At 42.6% G+C, this 23487-nt stretch overlaps 1 protein-coding gene across 1 annotated transcript in view; it reads left to right on the forward strand.

Annotated features, from left to right (window-relative positions):
* Nucleotides 1-23487, forward strand: part of LOC143961258 (complement C3-like) — a 189214-nt gene that overhangs the window by 161023 nt on the left and 4704 nt on the right. The window contains exons 35-40 of the mRNA XM_077470491.1: nt 847-936; nt 7277-7382; nt 8770-8859; nt 14191-14277; nt 22471-22554; nt 23327-23462. Coding sequence (XP_077326617.1) covers nt 847-936; nt 7277-7382; nt 8770-8859; nt 14191-14277; nt 22471-22554; nt 23327-23462 — 593 coding nt within the window. The remainder of the gene's footprint in view (nt 1-846; nt 937-7276; nt 7383-8769; nt 8860-14190; nt 14278-22470; nt 22555-23326; nt 23463-23487) is intronic.

A 23487-nucleotide genomic window follows, 5' to 3' on the forward strand; every position in this document is an offset into this window, starting at 1 on the left:
CAAAAATATGTAGAAGAATACATATCGACCTAAACTGCGGAAAAAAATTATATTTTTATATATATATATATATATATATATATATATATATATTTGGGGGATATTTATTATAGCAAAAAGTAAAAAATATTGCTTTTTTTTTAAATTGTCGCTTTTTTTATTTATAGCACAAGAAATAAAAACCGCAGAGGTGATCAAATACCACCAAAAGAAAGCGCTATATTTGGGAAAAAAAAGGACGTCAATTTTGTTTAGGTGCAGTGTCGCACGACCACGCAATTGTCATCTAAATGGACACAGTGCCGAATCACAAAAAATGCTCTGGTCAGGAAGGGGGTAAAATATTCCAGGTCTGAAGTGGTTAAAGTGGAAGTAAAGTTCATTCTTTTAAAATGGCTGACCGGCAGGGTATTTATGACAGAAGAGACCTTATTGGTCTCTTCTGACATAAATGCATCCTCCTGCCTGTCAGCCATCATGTAACAATGAGCTGCGCATGCGTAGCTCGATGAACATTTACAGCTGCAATCCATGCTGTGGCCATGTGACTCCTGTGCACATGTGCAGGAGTGATGTCATCACGGCATGGTCTGTCAAACGGACACTGGCACTGGACCCAGGAGGGAGACCAAGCAAAGATGGAAGCACCGGGGGCCTGTCAGATCGAGCCCACCGCAGCGCTGGAGGGAACCATATGACAGGTAAGTCTGCTATAATGTATTAATATGTGGTACATACTAGAACATTATGGCATAACCTATCTGGGGGGGCCCTAAAAAGCAAATTTATAGTGGGTTTTACTTCCGCTTTAGATAAGCGCTGATTGATTTTCTCCTGTCTCTGCAGTTGACAAACCGGGTGGACAAATATATCTCCAAGTATGAAATGGACACAGAACGTTCTGAGCGGGGATCCCTGATTATCTACCTGGATAAGGTAGGTATTAAATTTTGTCCATGGAGTGCAATATGATGTATTAAAGTGTCCGATTGACAGAATACCAGCCAATCAGATTCATACTGCTCCAGCTGTCATCTGTTTAGACCCCTTTCACACTGAGGTGTTTTTCAGGCGCTAAAGGGCTAAAAATAGCGCCTGTAAAGTACCCGAAAGACGCCTCCCCTGCAGCCCCAGTGTGAGAGCCGGAGTGCTTTCACACTAGGGCGATGCACTTGCAGGATGTTAGAAAAAGTCCTTCAAGCAGCATCTTTGAAGCGGTTTAGCACCGCTTCTCTAACCCGCCCCTGCCCATTGAAATGAATGGGCACTGCTGCAGAGGCGCCTGCAAAGCGCTTCGGCAGCGGCACTTTTCAGGTGCATTTAACCCTTTCTTCGGGCTGGTAGCATTGGTGGAAAACTCACCGCCAGTGGTCAAAAAGTGTTGCTAAAACGTCGGTAAAGCTCCGCTAAAACTAGTGGCGCTTTACCGCTAACACGGCCCGCTATCAGTTTTAATCAAGACCATTCTTATTTCATTCACTGGGCTGAGGCTGTGCATTTTCTGTGCTTATCACATATTTTAAGGGGAACTCCAGAAGAAACACAAAATTCATTAACACAAAAGGCCACAGAAAGGATTTGCACCATACCTGAGCCTGCACTTTGGAATTCTGAGTGTGCCTTGAACCGTACAGTGGTCTCCAAACTGTGGCCCTTCAGCGGCCCTATTCCTCTTACTGGTACCAATGGCAGGACACTATTCTTCCCACTGACACCAGTGATGGGGCACTATTCCTTCCCCTGATACCAACAATGCCGCAATATTCCTCCCGCTGACACCAGCAGCAGGAGACTATTCTTCTAACTGACACAAATGATGGGGCACTATTCCTTTCCGTGATACCAACAATGGGATAATATTCCTCCCACTGACACCAACGGCAAGACACTATTCTTCCCACTGACACCAATGATGGGGCACTATTCCTTCCCCTGATCCTGACAATGGGGCAATATTCCTTCCACTGACATCAACAGCAGGTCACTATTATTCCCACTGAAACCAATGATGGGGCACTATTCCTTCCCCTGATACCAACAATGGGGCAATATTCCTCCTCCCACTGATACCGTTGGCAGGACACAATTCTTTCCACTGACACCAATGATGGGGCACAATTTTTCCACTGATACTAACAATGGGACACTATTCCTCCCACTGACACCAATGGCAGGACACTATTCTTCCATTGACACCAATAATGGGGCAAAATTCTTCTAACGAATACCAATGATGGGGTATGGTTTACTCCCATTAAAGCCAGGGCATTTTCTACTCTCATGGGCCATAGTCTGGCCCCCTCAAGGTCTGAAGGACAGTAAACTGGCCCTTTGTTTAAAATGTTTGGAGAACCCCAATGTAGAGGATCTGCCCATGTTCAAGCAATGAGAAGAAGAGGATGAAAGTACTGCACACTTCCTCCTTCCCAGTTTTGGTTGTGATGACCAGTCCCTTGAAGGCACTCATCTTGCCCTTCTACGAGTGGTCTTGTTAATGCACCCCCTTACCACATCATCGTGCGCAATTCCAGACCAGCGTTCTGCATTATACATGATCATTAAGAGGACCTGCCCATATTCCAGTATTGGAAGACCACAGCACCTGGGTAAGTATCACACTATATTATGTTCTGCATTTGCTGGTGAAACAGATTTTAGGTTGTTTTTTTGGTCAGCCAAGAGTTTTTTCTATGGTGGCCATACACACTAAATAAGTGAACAGGGTGGGCTGCGCTAAAAACAAAAAATCTATGTCTAAAGTCTAATAAAAAAAAATTCAATAATCATAAAAAGCAATTTTTAGTGAAAATTTTTTTTTTTTTTACAAATGATGAAATTGTATAAGTGAATAATGCCTTATCATCATACCAATAAAGATTATTATAAATGAAAAATTGAATTATAAAACAAAACCAATAATGAAATTAGCAGAAATGGTATACCCCTAATGTGTAAATCATATACAATAAAAGGAAAAATGAACCCACACACCAATCAGATAATTCAAGTGAGTAAACTGGAAAAAACAAAAAATGTTTTCAAAAACAACAAAAATTGTATATATTGAGACAAAAATTGTCCAAAAAGTAATATAGTGTTGCTTCCTCCAAGGTGATATTAAGGTGTAGGAAACCCACAAAGTCCTGTGTGTAAAAACATTCCAAACAATCCTCCACCAGTGAATAGGGGGGCCGCTTACCAGAGTTTTAGATCCCAGTGTTAGTGAGATCAACAGAGCCACAGCACAGAAGTTCTGGATGAACCGTCGCAGGCACCACACTGCTCTTGTATCCAATACGAAGCCTCCAGTCAGGAAACGAGGGTATCGTGGATCATATGGAAAAATTCAAAAAAGCACTCGCATAGCGTAAAACCACTTAGTTTTAATAAAGTAAAATATAAAATATTGCACTCACATGTACATAGAAGAAAACGATCATATGTAAAAAAACGAGCCGGCCGGACTCGTATGCCGCCCGCACTTCCTAGTTGGGCGTAGAACGCGGAGACGTCAGAACGCCTACCTCCCTACGCGCGTTTCGTCACGAACGGACGTGTTCACGGGATGCGGGACGGCGTTCTGATGCACCGCCTAAATACAAAATAGTAAACAAACAGCCTCGGTCTGAGCTCCATGTTGTCTCTCAATCCACCATATTAGATGAGGGAAAAAGGGCTAAATTGCCCATATTATCACCTAATCCGCCATTTTACATAATGGAAAAAACATGAAGTTGCCCTACTGTTACATAAAGCACGACCTTTATCCATAACCATCGAAATTGCTCTGAGAGTCATGGATTAAGAACACAAAAATATTATAAAAGATCAATAAATACAAAAATTCAACTAAAAAGGGAAAAAGGAAAGGGGTAGGAAGACCATCCCCAAACTGTCTTAAAAAATATCGTTAATTAAAATAATATTTAATAAAGTACTAAATGCAAAGATGATATTGAATATGAGTTGGCACAGACAAATCAATCCAAGTGGAAAAAGGGCTTATGTGGCAAAAAATATGGTATAATATAATATAATATAATATAGTATAATATAGTATAATATGGTATATTTTACATATCCAAATGCTAATACCCTAAAATATGCCAGCACCAAAGAAAATAAAATAATGGTGTCAAAAAATGAAAAATAAAAAGCAGTAAACATAAAAGCCCCCCATTTTTTTAGCAGAAACTCATGGAACTCACACCAAGTTCACAATCCTAAAGACAACAGAAAGCCTAAACAATATAAGCTGTTCATACCAATTATACATTGTTCAAGCGTTATCAATAAATGCATTTATGTCTACTTCGATATTAAGGCCATAAGGGTTGTAACTTTTTAATTTGTGTATCCACATCATTTCGAGCTTCGAAATGCTCCTGACCAGATGGGTTCCCCTCCAATGGGGATTGAACTTATCAATCCCCCAAAAAATCGTGTTGGTAGGGTCTCTGTTATGCGCCAAGAGGTAGTGCTTGGAAACCGAATGTTGAGTATACCCCCTACGAATGTTCCAAAGATTTGTCTGTGCCAACTCATATCCAATATCATCTTTGCATTTAGTACTTTATTAAATATTATTTTAATTAACGATATTTTTTAAGACAGTTTGGGGATGGTCTTCCTACCCCTTTCCTTTTTCCCTTTTTAGTTGAATTTTTGTATTTATTGATCTTTTATAATATTTTTGTGTTCTTAATCCATGACTCTCAGAGCAATTTCGATGGTTATGGATAAAGGTCGTGCTTTATGTAACAGTAGGGCAACTTCATGTTTTTTCCATTATGTAAAATGGCGAATTAGGTGATAATATGGGCAATTTAGCCCTTTTTCCCTCATCTAATATGGTGGATTGAGAGACAACATGGAGCTCAGACCGAGGCTGTTTGTTTACTATTTTGTATTTAGGCGGTGCGTCAGAACGCCGTCCCACATCCCGTGAACACGTCCGTTCGTGACGAAACGCGCGTAGGGAGGTAGGCGTTCTGACGTCTCCGCGTTCTACGCCCAACTAGGAAGTGCGGGCGGCATACGAGTCCGGCCGGCTCGTTTTTTTACATATGATCGTTTTCTTCTATGTACATGTGAGTGCAATATTTTATATTTTACTTTATTAAAACTAAGTGGTTTTACGCTATGCGAGTGCTTTTTTGAATTTTTCCATATGATCCACGATACCCTCGTTTCCTGACTGGAGGCTTCGTATTGGATACAAGAGCAGTGTGGTGCCTGCGACGGTTCATCCAGAACTTCTGTGCTGTGGCTCTGTTGATCTCACTAACACTGGGATCTAAAACTCTGGTAAGCGGCCCCCCTATTCACTGGTGGAGGATTGTTTGGAATGTTTTTACACACAGGACTTTGTGGGTTTCCTACACCTTAATATCACCTTGGAGGAAGCAACACTATATTACTTTTTGGACAATTTTTGTCTCAATATATACAATTTTCGTTGTTTTTGAAAACATTTTTTGTTTTTTCCAGTTTACTCACTTGAATTATCTGATTGGTGTGTGGGTTCATTTTTCCTTTTATTGTATATGATTTACACATTAGGGGTATACCATTTCTGCTAATTTCATTATTGGTTTTGTTTTATAATTCAATTTTTCGTTTATAATAATCTTTATTGGTATGATGATAAGGCATTATTCACTTATACAATTTCATCATTTGTAAAAAAAAAAAATTTTTTCACTAAAAATTGCTTTTTATGATTATTGAATTTTTTTTGATTAGACTTTAGACATAGATTTTTTGTTTTTAGCGCAGCCCACCCTGTTCACTTATTTAGTTTGCTATCGGAGTATTACGATTAGGGTTGCCGCTTATAGGGTAGTTATTATCTAATTTTTTGTTTGAATAGCGCGGTTTACTCTTTATACCGGCCATACACACTACCAATTTATTATCAATTTGACATGCTATTAAATTAAAATTATTGAATTGGCAATCCATCAAATAGCCATAACTTCACCTCTGATCAATGATCTTGATCCTGATCTTGATTTACATTGGATTAAATCAAATTGAGCCGATCAGTCATGGCGGAAAATTATCGATCCTGTTGCATCTTTTGGCAGCACTGAGATGCTTGGTACATCATTTGTCAAAGAGTTTATGGCCACCATAATGGGGACCATGCACACTTAAAAAAATTACAGGTTTATTTTGCAATTGATTGTTCCCATTGGGAGAAATCAGTCTATAGTCAACAATCCATTTGATCAATATGACACAAATGGGGAAGTGGTTTTCAACTGATAGTTGGAAGATACAGCTGCATCTCTGTTTCCACCATGTAATCTCATAATCTGATCGACTGAAAAACAAATGGATTTAAAAACAAAGCACCTTAGTACCAACTATCAGTCAGAACACATTCTTCCCCTTGTTGTTTGTCATATCAGTCAAAAAGGTTATCAACTATAGATCTATTATTCATATGAGGAGAGATTAGTCGGGAAAGAAATCAATAATTTATTGAAGCTTCGATAAATGATAAACTAAGCACCTCAGTTCTGCCAATCGATGCAACGTGACTGCTACTTTTCTACCAAATAATCGCGATGCAACACGACTGATACTTTTCTACCAAATAATCGCGATGCAACATGACTGATACTTGGCCAACCAAATAATTTTGATCAAATCTGCCCTATAGCGAGTCTAAATTGATCGAAAAGCAAATTATGTCTATTCCATTGTTTTCCAATTCAACTGTTGTGTTGAATTGCACATCGATTGGATAAAAAATATTGCAGCATGTATGGCTACCATTAATCAGTGTAGGAACTGGAAGATAGGGGAGTTTTAAATTATACAACTTTATGCAAGAACCTCCTTTCATTTCATTATTTAAAGATTGAAGGTTGTATCTTAAAGTGGTTGTAAACCCTTCCATATACCCAGTGAAGTGACTGGTCTCAGGTGAAACACGAATCCTCCTACGTAAGTTGTACTGTTTATCTGCAGTCTTCTCTTCTCCATATCGGTTTAAAGTGCTGAATTTATAATGCTTATCTGAGCTATCAAAAAAAGGAAGTGGAGAGCCCAAAGTTTCTCTTTGCGGAGCTCAGTGAGGAGAGCTCTGAGATCTGATTGGAGGAAAGAGACACCCTCCTTCAAACAGCACAAAGCTGAGGATGCATATAGTTGCAATATATTCAGTTTTTCTTCTTGGGTTAAGATACACTTTATTATTATGCATGCTCCTTAATTACAACAAGCTTTGTTTTAAACTCATGAATCCATGTTTCTATTTTTGAAGGTCTCCAGATCAGATATGGAATGTCTGAGGTTCAAGATCCACCAGAACTTTGAGGTTGGGATCCTCCAGCCGGCAATGGTTTCCATATATGAATATTATGCCATGGGTAAGCCTCATAGTAAGGGTACCCAGAGACATGATACAGTGGAAGAGGTCATAGCCTAACATATGTTCTGAAGGATGATCAGGACATACAGTATATAGCAGAGCATGCATTCCTTCCTACTGTACCCACCATTCCAAGATCTTAGGTGTGAACCTTTCCTTGGCACCAGGTAGTCCCTTCTTCAAAATGCTCTTAGTTGGGACTTGTACCTTGCGCACTGTAAATACTTTCTGTTTGAATGAATGGAGGCTTCACCGTGAGTACAGGAGGTGAAGGGCCGAGATATGGGGGATTTTGAGGAAGGGGCCATAGGTTGCTAGAGAGACAGAATGGTGAAAATCTGCATAGCATGGGCAGGGATATGTCCTTGCATCCCATTATGAGTATGCATATTATGAAGGTACATACTCTAATTTGGACTGATGGTTGGTACTGCACTCTGCACATTGATGGACACCTTGCACATGGGGAGTCCTGTGCATCCAATCCCAGTGTTTTCGTTTGCCCAGAAGGCACAGCTCCAGTCCTGCTGCCTGCAGGCTATCATAGTCTATGGCAGGCTGAAATACACTGCAGAAGGATGGGGCTAAATGCTGTACTGAGTATTAATTGCGTTTAGGCCCCTATGTGTTCAGTAACAAATGCCTGAAACTCATTGGGTTGGACACTCCTGGGTGCACATATATGCTGGGATGTCACACCCTGGGGCTAGACTCCACACACAAGGAGCCTCAGCAAAACCCTTTCAATGGTATATTGGAGCAAAAGGGGGTAAATAAAATAAGTCATTAGTTAAGATTGACTTGCAACTTTAGGTAAACCCACTAATATCGTATAGACCAATATCGTATGTACCTACGGGGTCGCAGGGGTCTCCAAACTACAGCCTGCAGCAACTCTCCAGGAAAATGCCCCCAGCTAGTTGGCAGTAGATGCGCTGATCTGTGTAACGGAATGCACATACATATATGTAAGGGGGGATTCTGCTGGGCACACATGGATGTAAAGAGGGGACTTTGCTGGGCACACATGAATGTAAGGAGGGGACTCTGCTGGGCATACATGGATGTAAAGGGGGGCTCTGCTAGGCATACATAGATGTAAGGGGAGACTCTGCTGGAAACAAATGGATGTAAAGAGGGGCTCTGCTGAGCACATATGGATGTACAAGGGACTCTGCCAGACATAGATAGATGTATGGGGGTGGGGCTCTGCTGGGTACACATGGCTGTAAGAAACGACTTTGCTGGGCACTCCTGGATGTAAAGGGGGATTTTTTATATAACTTATTTTTTCAGCCTGCAAATATTTGTAAAATATAGGAAGTGGCCCTCATACTGAAAAAGTTTAGAGACTAATGGCACTTTTTCTTTTTATTGATATTCAGGAAATACCTGCACCAAATTCTACCACCCTACTGAAGAAGGAGGAGAGCTGAAGAAGATCTGCAGAGAAGCAGAGTGTCACTGCATTTCAGGTGCCATAGAAGCATAAAACAACATCTCAGGCTTAGGGGACCATTATCAGAACAGGTTATAGATTATAGCAATTTCTGGAGCTAAGCTACTGCTTCATTTTTGGGCTAACATTTTGGCTGTAATGAACCTCAAGTTATGAGGGAAAAAAAAAAAAATAATGATCTCCGGGTCAGGTATATAAACTGCAAAGGTTTTCGGTGAACGTTAGGGCAGATTCATACCTGCCTCTTCCCAACAGATTCTGGAATAGGCCATACCATAGCAACTGGTACAAGAAAGTGTTACCACTTGCATGGTGGGCTCCTATTGTGCACAGCACACATGCACTTGAGTGTCCGGAGTCTGGTCACCTGCTATGCCCTTTGTAAATGGTTGCCACCATCCTTGATCGTTTAATCTATTTTATGTTATGCAGAATGTAAGTGGAGGAGGGGGAACACACAAACCTGGGTGGGAACAACAAACTCCCAGGTGGACAGGAAAAGAGTTGTGCACATGTCTCAATATTGGGAGTATTGAACACATAGGAAAAACTGGGGCTGGCTCAATTCCATCCATAGATTTGTAGTTCTACCCCCATAGGAGCCTGGATTTGGATTTAACTGGCTCTTCCCAATATAATATAGAGGCCACCATTCATACAGACAACAGTTCATTCACTCTAGCACCAAAAAACTGTCTAGGGCAGGGGTCTTGAATTAGAATTTTATGGAGGTCTGGTCAGTAAAATTTCCTTCCGCTAGAGGTTCAAATCTTCTTAGTACTATGACACATCACGGTCCCCCCGTACATGATCATCTTCAGTGTACCTATCACATAGTAGTCTCCTCTTTAAAGCAGTACCCCACCGTTGTCCTCAGTTACCCTTCAAGTCACTGCCCCCTTTTACCTTTTACAGTGCCCCGAACACAACACAGAGCCCCCTTTAATATAAGCCTCCCCTGCACAGTCCTATGGTACCTTTGGCATGGCAGAGGCACTAGTCATCCTGGGGTGTCCTCTCCCGGGCCTCCTTCCCGGCCATCAATGTCATCCTCACAGAGGGTAATCACCTACTTGTTAACATAATAACTTGGGCGGCTCCTGCCCCTCAGTCCTGATCTGCAGCTCCTCCCACCCTGCCCACTGTGAGGATGACAGTGGCAGTGGCACAGCAGCGGTCAGGACATGACCAGTGTAGTTCAGAGGTACCCAACTTGCCTCTTACTGCTATACCACTTGTACTCCACCATCCCCATTTCTTACCCTTCTAAAATGATGAGACCACACCTTAATTTTGGAGTATAAATGGCCATAGCAGCCTATTTATTATTCACACCATATAAATAACTCCAATATCAAATATATACCAAAATATCACCTCCGTAACAACTTGTTCAACTCCAGTCTGTTGGTCTTTGACAGCACCCCGGAACTCCAACACATATTCCACCAATACACTGCGGGACCTTTTTCCACACGATAGGCCTCCAGCGGATAATCAGCTCGGAGACAACCCCCTTCCCGCAGTGCAACCATTACAGTATTCCAGCTAACCTTTCGCTGGAATACACCGGAGGGGCACATACTACCGATGAGCCCCCCACCCCTTTCCATCACATATGTTTACTGCCACCGTCAAAGACCAACAAAACACCGCCAATCCACAGCTGCCATGACGACCATCCGCCATGCTCCTAAAAGAAAGAAAACACATAAACCAACAAACACAGACAACATATAGGGAGGGTGGGTGGGAAAAACTGCCTCCTCATTTCTATCTCCACAACTTTCTGTTTCCCAGCCCAGCCCTGCCTCCTCCTTATATATTACCACTCCCCCTTGGACTTTACTCACTGCCCCCTCCCCTCTTATCTCTTCATATTAACCCATGCACTACTTTTTCTTTTCTGTCTTTTCCGTTCCGGGCCTCACTGGACTGTCAGTCAGTCTTCCATTTAGTGACCGCTGATCTAAGGGATGTCTTTTTAAGGTTTAGTGTTTGTAGAACTTGTAACAGGGTGGTATGGGATACTCCAAAAATGCTAACTTTTAACAGGAGGACACTCTTAACTTGGTTAGGCTTTTCTGAACATTCTTTCTGTCAGGGGTTAAAGGCAGTGGCCCCCAAACTGTAGCCCACAGTCTGGATGTGGCCCTTTGCATGCTTTTATCCAGCCCTTGGAGCTCCATTCTATCCACTGACACCAATGAAGAGGCACTATTTCTCGCACCAGTACTAACAATGGGGCACTATTCCTCCCACTGATACCAACAATGGGGCACTATTCCACCCACTGATACCAACAATGGCGCACTATTCTTCCATTAAAACTAAGATGGGTCATTGTTTACTCCTACTTGTGTTGGTCATTTTCTACTTTCACTGGCTATAGTCTGGCCCCCCTAAAGCCTGAATGGCAGTAAACTGGCCCTTTATATAAAAAGTTTGGAGGCCCCTTGCTAAAAGGAATGATACCCTGTAAGACCCATCTCAGAAAGTGCTACTGCTGGCACTTATCGTTTGAAATATCCCACACTCGGATCTTGAGCTCAGGTCAGTACTCACAATGTCTCTCTATTATACTGAACTCCTCAGTTTCCTTCAGACATCTCTTTGCTTCAGGACAACTACTCGCTTTACAGCTTCCATCTGGCACTCTTCAGTGGGTCCTCCAGACCAGTTCCTTAGGTGAGACTGCTTAGTTAGCTCCAAAGATGATTACAGATAGGCCCCCCAGCTCTGCCACAGCTGGGACCTCAATGAACATCAGCAAACTCCAGCAGTCTGCCAGAGGGGCAGAGCCCTGAGGCTGTGGAACTTCTCCAGACCTCAGAGTATTTATATCCTTCACCAGCCACCTACTGGGCACACCTCCCCAGGGATTGGCTGAAGCACACTAAATATTCAAGATGCCCATTTGCTTCTTTCAGCCCTCTGTGTTTTGGAAGCCTCCAGAATGTAGGGGGAGCAATCAGACCTGCAGCCTGTGAAATCTAGAACAGCCCAAAGGAATCATAGCTGCTCCAATGATTACAGAGGAGCCAAAAATAACTAAATTTACCAATCATCCTAGCAAACTTACCTAAGAGGGCTATAATATCGCTTTTGGGAGGATTGACACTTTAAGTGGGTTGACTCTTTAAATGTCTACTATTATTAGTCTCTGTGTTGCAATAAGAAGCACTGCATCCCATGGGCCACCCTTTAAGACAGTGGTTCTCAACTCCTATCCTTAGGACCCACTAACAGGCCAGATTTGCAAGATAACTGAAATGCATCACAGGTGATATAATTTGCTGCTCAGTGATTGCAGTATTCTAGTCTGCATCTCCCCAAGGTAATATTTAAAATCTGGCCTGTTGGTGGGTCCTGAGAACTGGAGTTAAGAAACCACTGGTCTAAGAGTATTGGTGCACAGAGTCATTTCTAAATGTAAACACTGTATATTATGAGTTTCTAAGGGCTTTCAGGGCTCGTTAGGTGGGTGGTCATGGGCAGATGAGCTGCGGTTTTATCGCCCCCAGCCACCCATCTAAACAAAGTAAGGGCCACCACTGGTGAACACAGCCCATGTGAATGTGAGTTACCGCCCTGCATCCACATGCAATGCTCACAGGTGCGGCATGGTGCTTTAGCATTTATAGGTGTCACGCATGCTTCTGAAGAGCACGTGCTATGTGTTTTTCTCTATTTAAAGTTCCTAGAACCGCAGGTTGGTTTTGGGTTTAATTATACCAAATTATGGTTTCAGTACCAGTTTAGCTGGATTGCACTGTGTTCTGCTTGGCCACAGTTGGCGCTGTCATCACTGGCAAGTGTGAGAACACAGTTCAGCTGGGCGCATTGAGTGTCACTTTTCTCGGAACCAGCCCAGTGGGCATGTCATCCTGCTGTGCATTCTGGGAGAGGGTACTTAAGGTACTGACATCATATGCTTCTGGGTTCCGGTCCAGAAGATCTTTCTGTCTGTTTGGTCCTGGTCCTCCTGACCAGCCCCCAGGGCCCTCATGGCCTGGGGTGTGGATCCATTAAATTCTGAGTCTCGGGGCTGGCTAGCCCGAGGCAAAGTAACTGGAGGGTGGATTCGGTAGTGGTCCGGTGTCGTCTCATCTGTGGAGAGGCCCAGCAACTGGAGAAGCAACCAGGGGAGGACTCTTCGGGAGAAGGCCACGCTGAAGGCTGGTTTCTCAGAAAGAGCCTGGAGGCTTAATTGAAAGACCCCAAGTGAATCTACACTCATACGGTATCACTGGGCAGGCTGCGAGATACTGGTACCATAAATTGGTCTACATCCTTTAGTTACTACAACAAGTCTGTGGTAGAGACTTTACTACAAGTGTTCTACAACAAGTCTGTGGCAGAGACTTTATTAAACCGTTCCATATGCAAGTCTGTGGCAGAGGCTTTGCTTTATCTGAACACTCTATCGGCTGCTAGGCCTAGTGATAGGAGGTCTATCCGGTAGGTGTGAGAATCTAGTTGTGAGTGGCTATTCTCTGGATTTCTATAGTGAGTGACTTCCTATTTTGAGTAGTTCCAAGAGTACCTGGACTTCTCTACCTAAACCCTCTAACCCTCATTGAGAGTCTGCGTTTTGTCTACCCTTTTTGCAAATAAAAATCCCAAAAGCGGATCCAGTGTCAGTTTCTACAATTCTTTGGGCCATCTACCTCGGGAAACCCCTAGACGTACACGAGGTCAAGAAGGTAACTGTAAGCCCAGCAAATCAGCCGCTCCTTCTGGGGTTAGTGCTACATAGGGTTAAAGCAGGCTTATCACCTTCTCACTGCCAGTCAAACGCCATGCTATCCACCATGGATTGCCTTTCAGTGAAGCTGTATGGCTGCACATGTGAATGAGCCCTAATACTAATAAAAATTTGACCTGTCTGTAGCCACTTCTTTGCTCCTCATCAGATCTTAGTTAACTATGCCTCAATCGGTTATGAAAAAACCCTCAGTCCTAATGAACTTTCTGTGCTGAAAGTCTCAGTGTTATGCAATGGTGGCGAGCAAGGTGAGGTTACAGCAAACCTGTACCAGCAGAATTATGGAGGCTACCATTGCTGAATGTCTAACTGCCTGGCAGAACCCCTAATTTACATTCTTCTTCCAGGTAGGTTATTCAGAAGGTATTGAAAGCTAGGAGTGCAATGTGGCAGCCAGGTGACTAGCATTTTCAGGAGAGGTCAGCTGTGTCAGCCTGCTTATTTCTTGGTACAGAAAGAGAGGGGCAACAGGGACAGCCAAAAAAACAACCGTAGGGATCTTGTTTAAAGGTCAGATAATTCTATAACCATGTAAAAAAGTCCATGTACTGAGGTCCAACAAAATTGTCTCTCTTCCAGAACAATGCAATCTGAAGAATGCCTATAAAGGGAAGCTGGACTCCGCCTCTCGGGTAGACGCTGCATGCCTTTCCAGTGTGGATTTTGGTAAGAGCATCAAGTCTTGTGTTACAAGATACTTTACAGACAGGTACATGTGGATTGTTGTGTGAAATGGAGTTTCATTAAATTATTTTTATTACCACAAGATTAAAGGCCATCTCCTGCAAGGGTTAATTATTCATTTAGGTCTAATGCACATAGAAAAGAACATCTGCTCACCCCATCCTCTGCTCCTTCAAGCTGCTGGACTGGTCCCCCCCATGTGTCTTCTCGACCATGCTTCAGTGGTCCTAGGTCCTGACGTCATTAACCAATTGACCACCGGAATATTTTATCTCTCTTCATGACCAGGCCATTTTTTGCTATTCAGCACTGCCTTACTTTAACTGGTAGTTGTGCGGTCATGCAATACTGTACCCACATTACATTTTTTATTAATAATTAACGAAAAAAGACCACACATTTTTTTTTTTTTTTTTTACTTTTTGCTATAAAACATATCCAATAAAAAATGTAAAAAATAAAATGCCCTCGCAGAAATGTATTATTTGCTACATGTCTTTTGTAAAAAAAAAAAAAAAAAATCCCAATAAGTGTTGGTTGGTTGGTTTGCATGAAATCTAGAGATTTAGCAGTTACTGCATGGTCCCATCAAATTTTATATATTGCTTTATATAGCAATAAATAAAATGTTCTATTCTGCCATTAGTATTGCATCACCTTACTGAGGGATTTAAATTAAATGTACATTCTTTTTCAATTGAGATCTAGTTTATAGTACAGGTGCACCCCAAAAAATTTGAATATCATCTAAAAGTTTATTTATTTCAGTAATTCAATTCAAAAAGTGAAACTCATATATTTTATAGAAATTCATTACACACAGAGTGATATATTTGAAGCATTTCCTTCTTTTAGTTTTGATGATTTTGGCTTACAGCTAGTGAAAACCCATGATTCAATATCTCAGAAAATTAGAATATTACATGAGACCAATAAAAAAAAAGGATTTTGAATACAGAATTGTTGGCTTACTGAAAAGTATGTCCATGTACACAATACTTGCTTGGGGCTTCTTTTGCATGAATTCTTGCATCAATGTGGCGTGGCATGGAGGTGATCAGCCTGTGGCACTGCTGAGGTGTTATGGAAGCCCAGGTTGCTTTGATAGTGGCCTTCAGCACATCTGCATTGTTGGGTCTGGTGTCTCTCATCTTCCTCTTGACAATACCCCACAGATTCTCTATGTGGTTTAGGTCAGGCGAGTTTGCCTTCCAATCAAGCACTTTGATCATTAAACCAGGTATTAGTACTTTTGGCAGTGTGGGCAGGTGCCAAGTCCTGCTGGAAAATGAAATCAGCAACTCCATAAAGCTGGTAGCAGAGGGAAGCTTGAAGTGCTCAAGAATTTCCTGGTAGAGGGCTGCTCTGACTTTGGATTTGATAAAACACAGTGGACCAACAGCAGCAGATGACATGGCTCCCCAAATCCTCAAGGACTGTGGAAACTTCACACTGGACCTCATACAACTTGGATTCTGTGCCTCTCCACTCTTCCTCCAGATTCTGGGACCTTGATTTCCAAATGAAATGCAGCATTTTCCACAGTCAGTGATGATTTGGGGAACCTTGTCATCTGCTGGTGTTGGTCCACTGTGTTTTATCAAGTCCAAAATTGGCACAGCCCTCTACCGGGAAATTATAGAGCACTTCATGCTTCCCACTGCTTACTAACTTTACGGAGATGCCGATTTCATTTTTCAGCAGGACTTGGCACCGGCCCACACTGTTAAAAGTACCAAAACCTGGAATAATGATCATGGTATGGTCGCTAGGTGGCGCTATGCAGTGTGTGTCCTATCTCCGCTGTGTCGGCTCTCCGTCCGCTGTGTGTAGCAGGGATATCAGGGTGCGGCTGTTCCCAGAGAAGAGGGGGGGCTGTGGCTGAACTCTGGGTGCTGTTCCCTGGGACCGGCTGTACGAAATTTTGGCACTGTTGTGTGGCAGACAGACCCCCTGCTGTGGGTCCTGACCCCCTCGAACCATGTTGGAGAAGAGGGCCAGTATGACAATGAGAGAGTGGGCTGTGCATGGGAGCCTCTATCCCAGCGGGAGACGGTGCCTTGTGACCGCTTCAAACACGCCGCCGTTCACAACGGCTTCCTGTACATCCATGGCAGGCAGCAGGGCTATGTCCTCGGTGACTTCTGGGGGTATAATAAAGTCTTGAACCAGTGGGAGCAGCTACCAGGCGATCGGCAGGCCCCAGAGAAGCTAAAAGGACATTCCATGGTAGCTTATCAGGATGTCCTGTATGTGTTTGGTGGAATGATGGACTTTGCAGCAAACATAGAGAACACCCCACTATGGATGTACACTCTGGATGGTAGGAAGTGGTATGAATTCCGGTCCCTGAGCAGTCAGGAGAGCCGGCCGTGCAACAGGAAGGGGCACAGCACCGTGGGGTACCGGACCGCCATGTTCATCTAATGAGGGATGTTTCGATATCGAGGGCACTGTGGAGGAGTTCTGGGTATTTTATTTTGACACCAAGAAATGGTCAGCGCTCAGTCCACGCACACTAGCCTCAGTCCAGGACCTCGTCATGGCCACTCCAGTGCCACACATAACTCTGCAATGTACCTGTTCGGGAAATTGAAGAATATGGCTGAAAAAAATTACTTCTGGAGGTTTGATTTCTGGAAATAGACAGGTTTGGCCTTATATCTAATTTTTAAATAAATATTGAGAAATCAGTGTTGATGCCGAGCCATGTGCCTTTGAGGATGAAGACCACCTTGCAATAATTTTTTCCTTTTGTTTGGCGCCTTGATTCTATATTCTATTTAGGGATCTATATCTCTTCAGATATAGAGCACCTATATGATCTAAACTATGGACCCTTGATGGTATCCATAATAAAAGACTTGCAAAAGTGGAGAAGTCAAACTCTGACATGGTTTGGCAGGGTAAACGTGCTTAAAATGAGTTTGTAGTCAGAGTCTTCAAGTGGGAAATGTGATATTCCTAATGCCGCGTACACACAGGCGGACTGTATGGCCTACTTAGTCCGCCGAAACACATTTCAGCGGACAGTCCGCTCGTGTGTGGGCTTCAGCGGACTTTTTCAGCGTGCAGTCCGGCGTACTAAGAATTTTGTTTTTTTCGAAATTCTGTCCGTTGTACTCGCATTTCGGCGGACAATCCGGCCGTGTGTATGCAAGTCCGCCGTACTTTTGAAATGAGCGGACTTTTCCCGCCCGGAGAAAAGTCCGCTCATTTCTAGCGGGTATCCAGGTAGGCGGGGCCCGCGAAGGAGACGTCGCTGGCCCCGCCGCCTGGTATGGACTTAAAGGGGAACCCCAACGGCGAAAAAAATCGGCGTGGGGGTCCCCCCAAAGTCCACAGCAGACCCTTGTCCGAGCACGCTACCCGGCCGGCCAGGAAAGGGGGGCGAGCGAGCGCCCAAAAAGAGCTATAAGAAGGCGCGGTGGCCCGGCAGAAGAACCGAAGAGGGGGACAAGACCCCCGAAGTCGGGAGAAGAGGCCGGCGGCGAGGAAGAAAGCCGGACTCCTCCGCTAGCAAAAGAGCTACAAGAAGATAGCGGAGGAGTCCGGCGAGAAGACCCCCGAAGACGGAAGACCCCCGGAGCTGTGCAATAAAGTATTTTATCTCGTGTGTTGTGTTTTTTTTTGTACTTTTATTTTACAGGTGAATGGGTAGGGGTACATTGTACCCCATACTCATTCACATAGGGTGGGGGGCCGGTATCCGGGGGCCCCCTTATTAAAGGGGGCTCCCGGATTCCGATAAGCCCCCCGCCCGCAGACCCCGACAACCAACGGCCAGGGTTGTCTGGAAGAGGCCCTTGTCCTCATCAACATGGGGACAAGGTGCTTTAGGGTGGGGGGGGCCGCACGGCCCCCCCTTCCCCAAGGCACCCCCCATGTTGAGGGCACGCGGCCTGGTACGGCTCAGGAGGGGGGGGCGCTCGCTCGCCCCCCTTTCCTGGCCGGCCTTGTAGCGTGCTCGGACAAGGGTCTGTTGTGGACTTGGGGGGGACCCCCACTCCGATTTTTTTCGGCGTTGGGGTTCCCCTTTAAGTCCATACCAGGCGGCGGGGCCAGCGACGTCTCCTTCGCGGGCCCTGCCTACCTGGAGACGCGCTCAAAATGAGCGGACTTTCCTCCGCGTGTGTGGGCGAGTCCGTTCATTTCAAAAGCAGGGCGGATAGTACGGCGGACTTAGTACGCCGTATTAGTCTGCTCAAAAAGTGCCGTGTGTGGGCAAGTAGCCCGTTCGGAAATTCCGACGGACAGTCTGGCGTACTTTTCCGCCAGACTAAGTACGTCATACAGTTTGACCGTGTGTACGCGGCATAAGAACCAAGGCCTGAGGTGTGCCATGGCCTAACTGGTCAATATGCCTGAAAAGAGGGCATACCCTGAACGTAAGAATAAGAAAATACTATGAGTATGTATGAAAAAGCTGGGGGAAACGGGTGGGTGGGAACCCAGAAAACGCCAACACTGCCCTGACAGAGGAGGGTTAAATAGACTCTCTGACTCCTCCCACAAATACAGGCTGGCCGGAGGCCAGCCTTTACATGTGATTCCCAGGCTTATTTACATTTTACATACCATACCCATAACACTCCCACAAACATTCTTTAAACAAATACGAAGGGCTTTTATGATCTTTGTGTGGGGAGATAAACATCCCAGGTTGGCACACGAGATTTTGAGGAGACCAAAATGGAAGGGTGGGGTAGGACTCCCAGATATAGCATTTTATTACAGAGCCATGGCCTTGGTTCATATAATGAACTGGTGCCATGTCTCTGCTAGTAAAATCTGGGTGCCCTTGGAGAAAATATTAGCAGGTAGGAACTTGGCCAGGGCCCCCTGGATTCCAGTTTCTTATAGGGGTTTTCGGAATATGCATCACCACTGACGAAGACAACACTATCCATTTGTGATAGAATGAACAGTACGGGGGGAAGTTTGCCACCCCCAATGTCCCCTTTAACACCACTGGAAGGATTTCCCTGGTTTTCCCCAGGGGAAGAGAAAGGGATTTTAGATTGCTCAGGAAAGGACGGGAAGGGTAATTGCGCTGGCATTGACCCACAGGGTAAATTGCTTACATTGGTGGATTTGGTTCGAATACTTGGGGAAATACCAATGGCTGTATGGAAATACCATCAACTGACAAACTTGTTCAATAAGTGGAAGCACCAGATTAGGCCAGCGAACCCGCTTGCTACTTTTGGTGTGTAACTTATCAGAGCCGGGTCATATGTTGTCTCGAATGTATAGGCTGGGTCTGAGCGCCCAAAATATGAAAATTCCCTATTTCCTTTCGAGAATGGGAAAAAGAACTGGGCTATAATTTTACATCAGAGCAGATTAAAAGTCTGATGGGAGTGACACACCATACTTCAATAAATTCCCATATACAGGAGATGTCTTATAAGTTCCTGACAAGATGGTATCGTACACCAGTTCGATTGGCTCAGATATATCCATCGGCGGATGTTAACTGCTGGAGGGGATGTAACCAAAGGGGTAATTTCTTCATTTATGGTGGCATTGCCCAAAGATTAAAGTTTTCTGGGAGGAGATAGCCCCTTGGATTAAGAAAATGATACTTCGACCTATCGAATTCTCTCCATTACATTTTCTTTTTCATTGGATGCCATCATCTGCTAGGTTTTATAAGAGAAGTGTTTCTCCCTGCTTGTTAAATGCAGCCAAAATATTCATACCTAGATTTTGTAAACAGTCCAGATGTCCCACTATAATGGATTGGAAAAGGGATTTAGGAAAAATAATGGAAGCAGAGAGATGGATACATATGGTTAAAAATCAACAGAATAAATTTAAAGATACATGGGCAGGATGGCTGTATTACTCCTCAGAAATAGGGGTGGATTAAATCCTTTTGGGAGCAATGCTGCGTTATGGATCGGATAGTCTATGGGATGCATTTGGTAGGGAGAAATTGGGAGGAGGTGGGTTTTTTTTTTTTTGTGTGTTGTATTTTGTGTTATTTCTTTTTTCCTCCTCTGTGAGGCATAGTAGAGAGATGATTGATGTAATTAAAGGAAGAGGATAAGTTATAATAGTAAATTAGGCACGGGATGGTCAACACGTAATGGAATCACATAAGGAAGGGTAGATTGAAATGAAAGGTGGAGAGGTATAAAATTAAATAGTAGAGTGAGATTATATTGAAATAAAACACTAAACATAATAGGACATGAAAATAGTAATTCAAAATTATACACTTTTTTTTATTTATTTTTATTTATACTTATATATATTATTTTTTATTACTTATTAATTTTATTTTTTTGTATTGCTGGTTGTTTAACACATGTAATAAGGCGCTGTAAAGCCCTCTTCTTAATTATACTTTGAATAATGTTTTGCACAAATTGAGTTTTGGTTATGGGTAGGCAAGTAGGTGGGCTTTTTCTTTTTTCTTTTTTTCTCTTTTTTTTTCTTCTCTCTTTTGAAGAGGACATGATCAAGGATCCGGTGTGCTTTCTCGAGGTGGGGGGGTTAGTGAGGTGTATGTTAATGAAAAGATTTATATAGCTATATTGTGCAATGTGTATTTATATATTGTATGTTGAAATTTGTCTTAATAAAGAAAAAGTGATTATAAAATAATAATGATCATGGTATAACTGTGCTTTATTGGCCAACAAACTCGCCTGACCTACACCCCATAGAGAATCTGTGGGGTATTGTCTAGAGCAGGGAATCTCCAAACTTTTTAAGCGAAGGTCCAGTTTACTTTCCTTCAGATTTTAGGGAGGCCAGACTGTGGGAGCAGAAAATTCCCCGAACATCAGTGCTTCATCATTTGTTTTATTGGGAGTAATAGTTCCCCATTGTTAGCATCAATGGAAGAATAGTGCCACATTTATGGTGTCAGTAGGGGGAATAGCACCCCATCATTGGTGTCAGTTGGTGAAAAAGTGCCCCAAGGGCCAGATAAAGTCAAGCAAAGGGCTGCATCTGGCCCCCGGGCCGCAGTTTGGAAACCACTGGTCTAGAGGAAGACGAGACACACCAATCCCAACAATGCAGATGAGCTGAAGGACGCTATCAAAACAAACTGGGCTTCCATAACACTAGTATATTGAGTGCATACTATACTGGACATGGACATACTTTTCACGAAGCCAACATTTCTGTATTCATTTTTTTTTTTATTGGTCTTATGTAATAATCTAATTTTCTGAGATACTGAATTTGGGGTTTTTACTAGCTGTATGCCTATCAAAATTAAAATAAAGAAATGCTTGAAATGTATCACTCTGTGTGTAATAAATCTATGTAATATATGAGTTTCACATTTTAAATTGAATTACTGAAATAAATTTACTTTTTGATGATATTCAATTTTTTTTGTTTTTTTTTGAGATGCACCTGTATATGTGAATATGTGAAAATATATATATATACAGTGCCGGGACAAGGTCATCCAGCGCCCAGGGCAAAGATGCCAAACTGCGCCCACCTTTCCCTTAGGGTTAGGGTCAGGGTGCCCCCTACCCCTGCAATAAACCGCTGCGCCAGGGGCAGCCTCTCCTCCTGCCCACCCCTTGTCCCGACCCTGCTTATACACACACAGTACTGTGTAAAAACATTTCAGCCGGTGTGAAAAAATGCTGTAAATGAAGAATACTTTCAGAAATAGACGTGTTAATAGTTTATTTTTCATCAATGAACAAAATGGAAGGTAAATAAACAGAAGAGAAATCCAAATCAAATCAACATTTGGTGAGACCCTTCGTCTTCAAAACAGCATACATTTTTCTAGGTATACTTGCACATAGTTTTTGAAGGAACCCGGCAAGTAGATTGTTTCCTAACATCTTGGAGAACTAACCACAGATCTTCTGTGGGTGTAGGCTGCCTCAAATACTTCTGCCTCTTCATTCAATCCCAGACAGACTTCATGATGTTGAGATCAGGGCTCTCTGGGGGGGCCAAACCATGTCTTCCAGGACTCCTTGTTCATCTTTACACTAAAGATAGTTCTTAATGACATTGGCTGTAAGTTTGGGGTTATTGTCCTGCAGCAGAATAAATTTGGGGCCGTATTTCTCAGCATTGAGACTTAAGTCTTCTATGAGATCCACAGGGGGCTGTATTATGTGATGTGAGATTGTGGTATGATAAGTACTGATTTAATGTTTGACATCCCCTTCTGTCTTCCAGTATACGAGACCAAAGTCAATAAAATTGAGAAGAAAGGTGCCTATGATGTCTTCTTCATGACAATCAGCCAAGTTGTTAAGCTCGGTAAGTTTACATATCTCAGTGGCTATTTTATTAGGTATACCTATCTAGTAACTATTACTATTATTATTTCTATTTAATATTATGTCTATTATTCTTATATTACTTCTACTATTCTTATTATTATTAATATATCATTTTTATTCCCTAATATTATTTTTATAACAGGTATACATATCTCTCTTTTATATAAAAACTCAGTGGCCATTTTATTAGGTACACCTACCTAGTAACTATTATTACTATTATTATTTCTATTTACTATTACATCTACTATTCTATTATTACTTCTATTATTCTATTCTTCCTCTTCTTGGTATTATTATAATTTTTTTTTTCTCTAATATTATTTTGATACAAGGTGTACACATATTGTTTCTCTATTTTATATAAAAAACAGTGGCTATTTTATTAGGTACCCCTATCTAGTAACTATTACTATTATTATTATTTATATTTACTATTACTTCTATTATTATTATTATTATATTATTTTGATACTAAGTGTATGTATCTCCCTTTTATATAAAAACAAATGAACCATTTTATTAGGTACACTTACCTAGTAATTATTGTATCAATTGTACCCCTTAGGACTTCAAACCATAAAAAAGCTACCCGCAATACAAGACCTATAAGAGCTGATAACATGTCTGTTTTAGTGTTTTTTTAATAGACTGCGCTTTGGCTCCTATGGTGAAAAGGTGCATTGTAAAGGTTTGCTGTTCCATATTTGAGCACATCACATGACTCCTCTTCTAAAATCCTTCCCCAGGATCAGATGAAATAGGGCCTGGCACGCAACGCCAGTTCTACAGCCACATGGGCTGCAGGGATGCCATCAAAGTCCAAGAGGGGCGATCATACCTCATCTGGGGACATCGCGATGACATCTGGGAAATGAAGAAAGAGTGAGTACAGAATCCATGGATCAGA

This window comes from Lithobates pipiens, unplaced genomic scaffold (genome assembly GCF_037356315.1).
Source record: "Lithobates pipiens isolate NorthernLeopardFrog02 unplaced genomic scaffold, aLitPip1_a1.2 Scaffold_8, whole genome shotgun sequence".
In the NCBI taxonomy this organism is placed as follows: domain Eukaryota; kingdom Metazoa; phylum Chordata; class Amphibia; order Anura; family Ranidae; genus Lithobates; species Lithobates pipiens.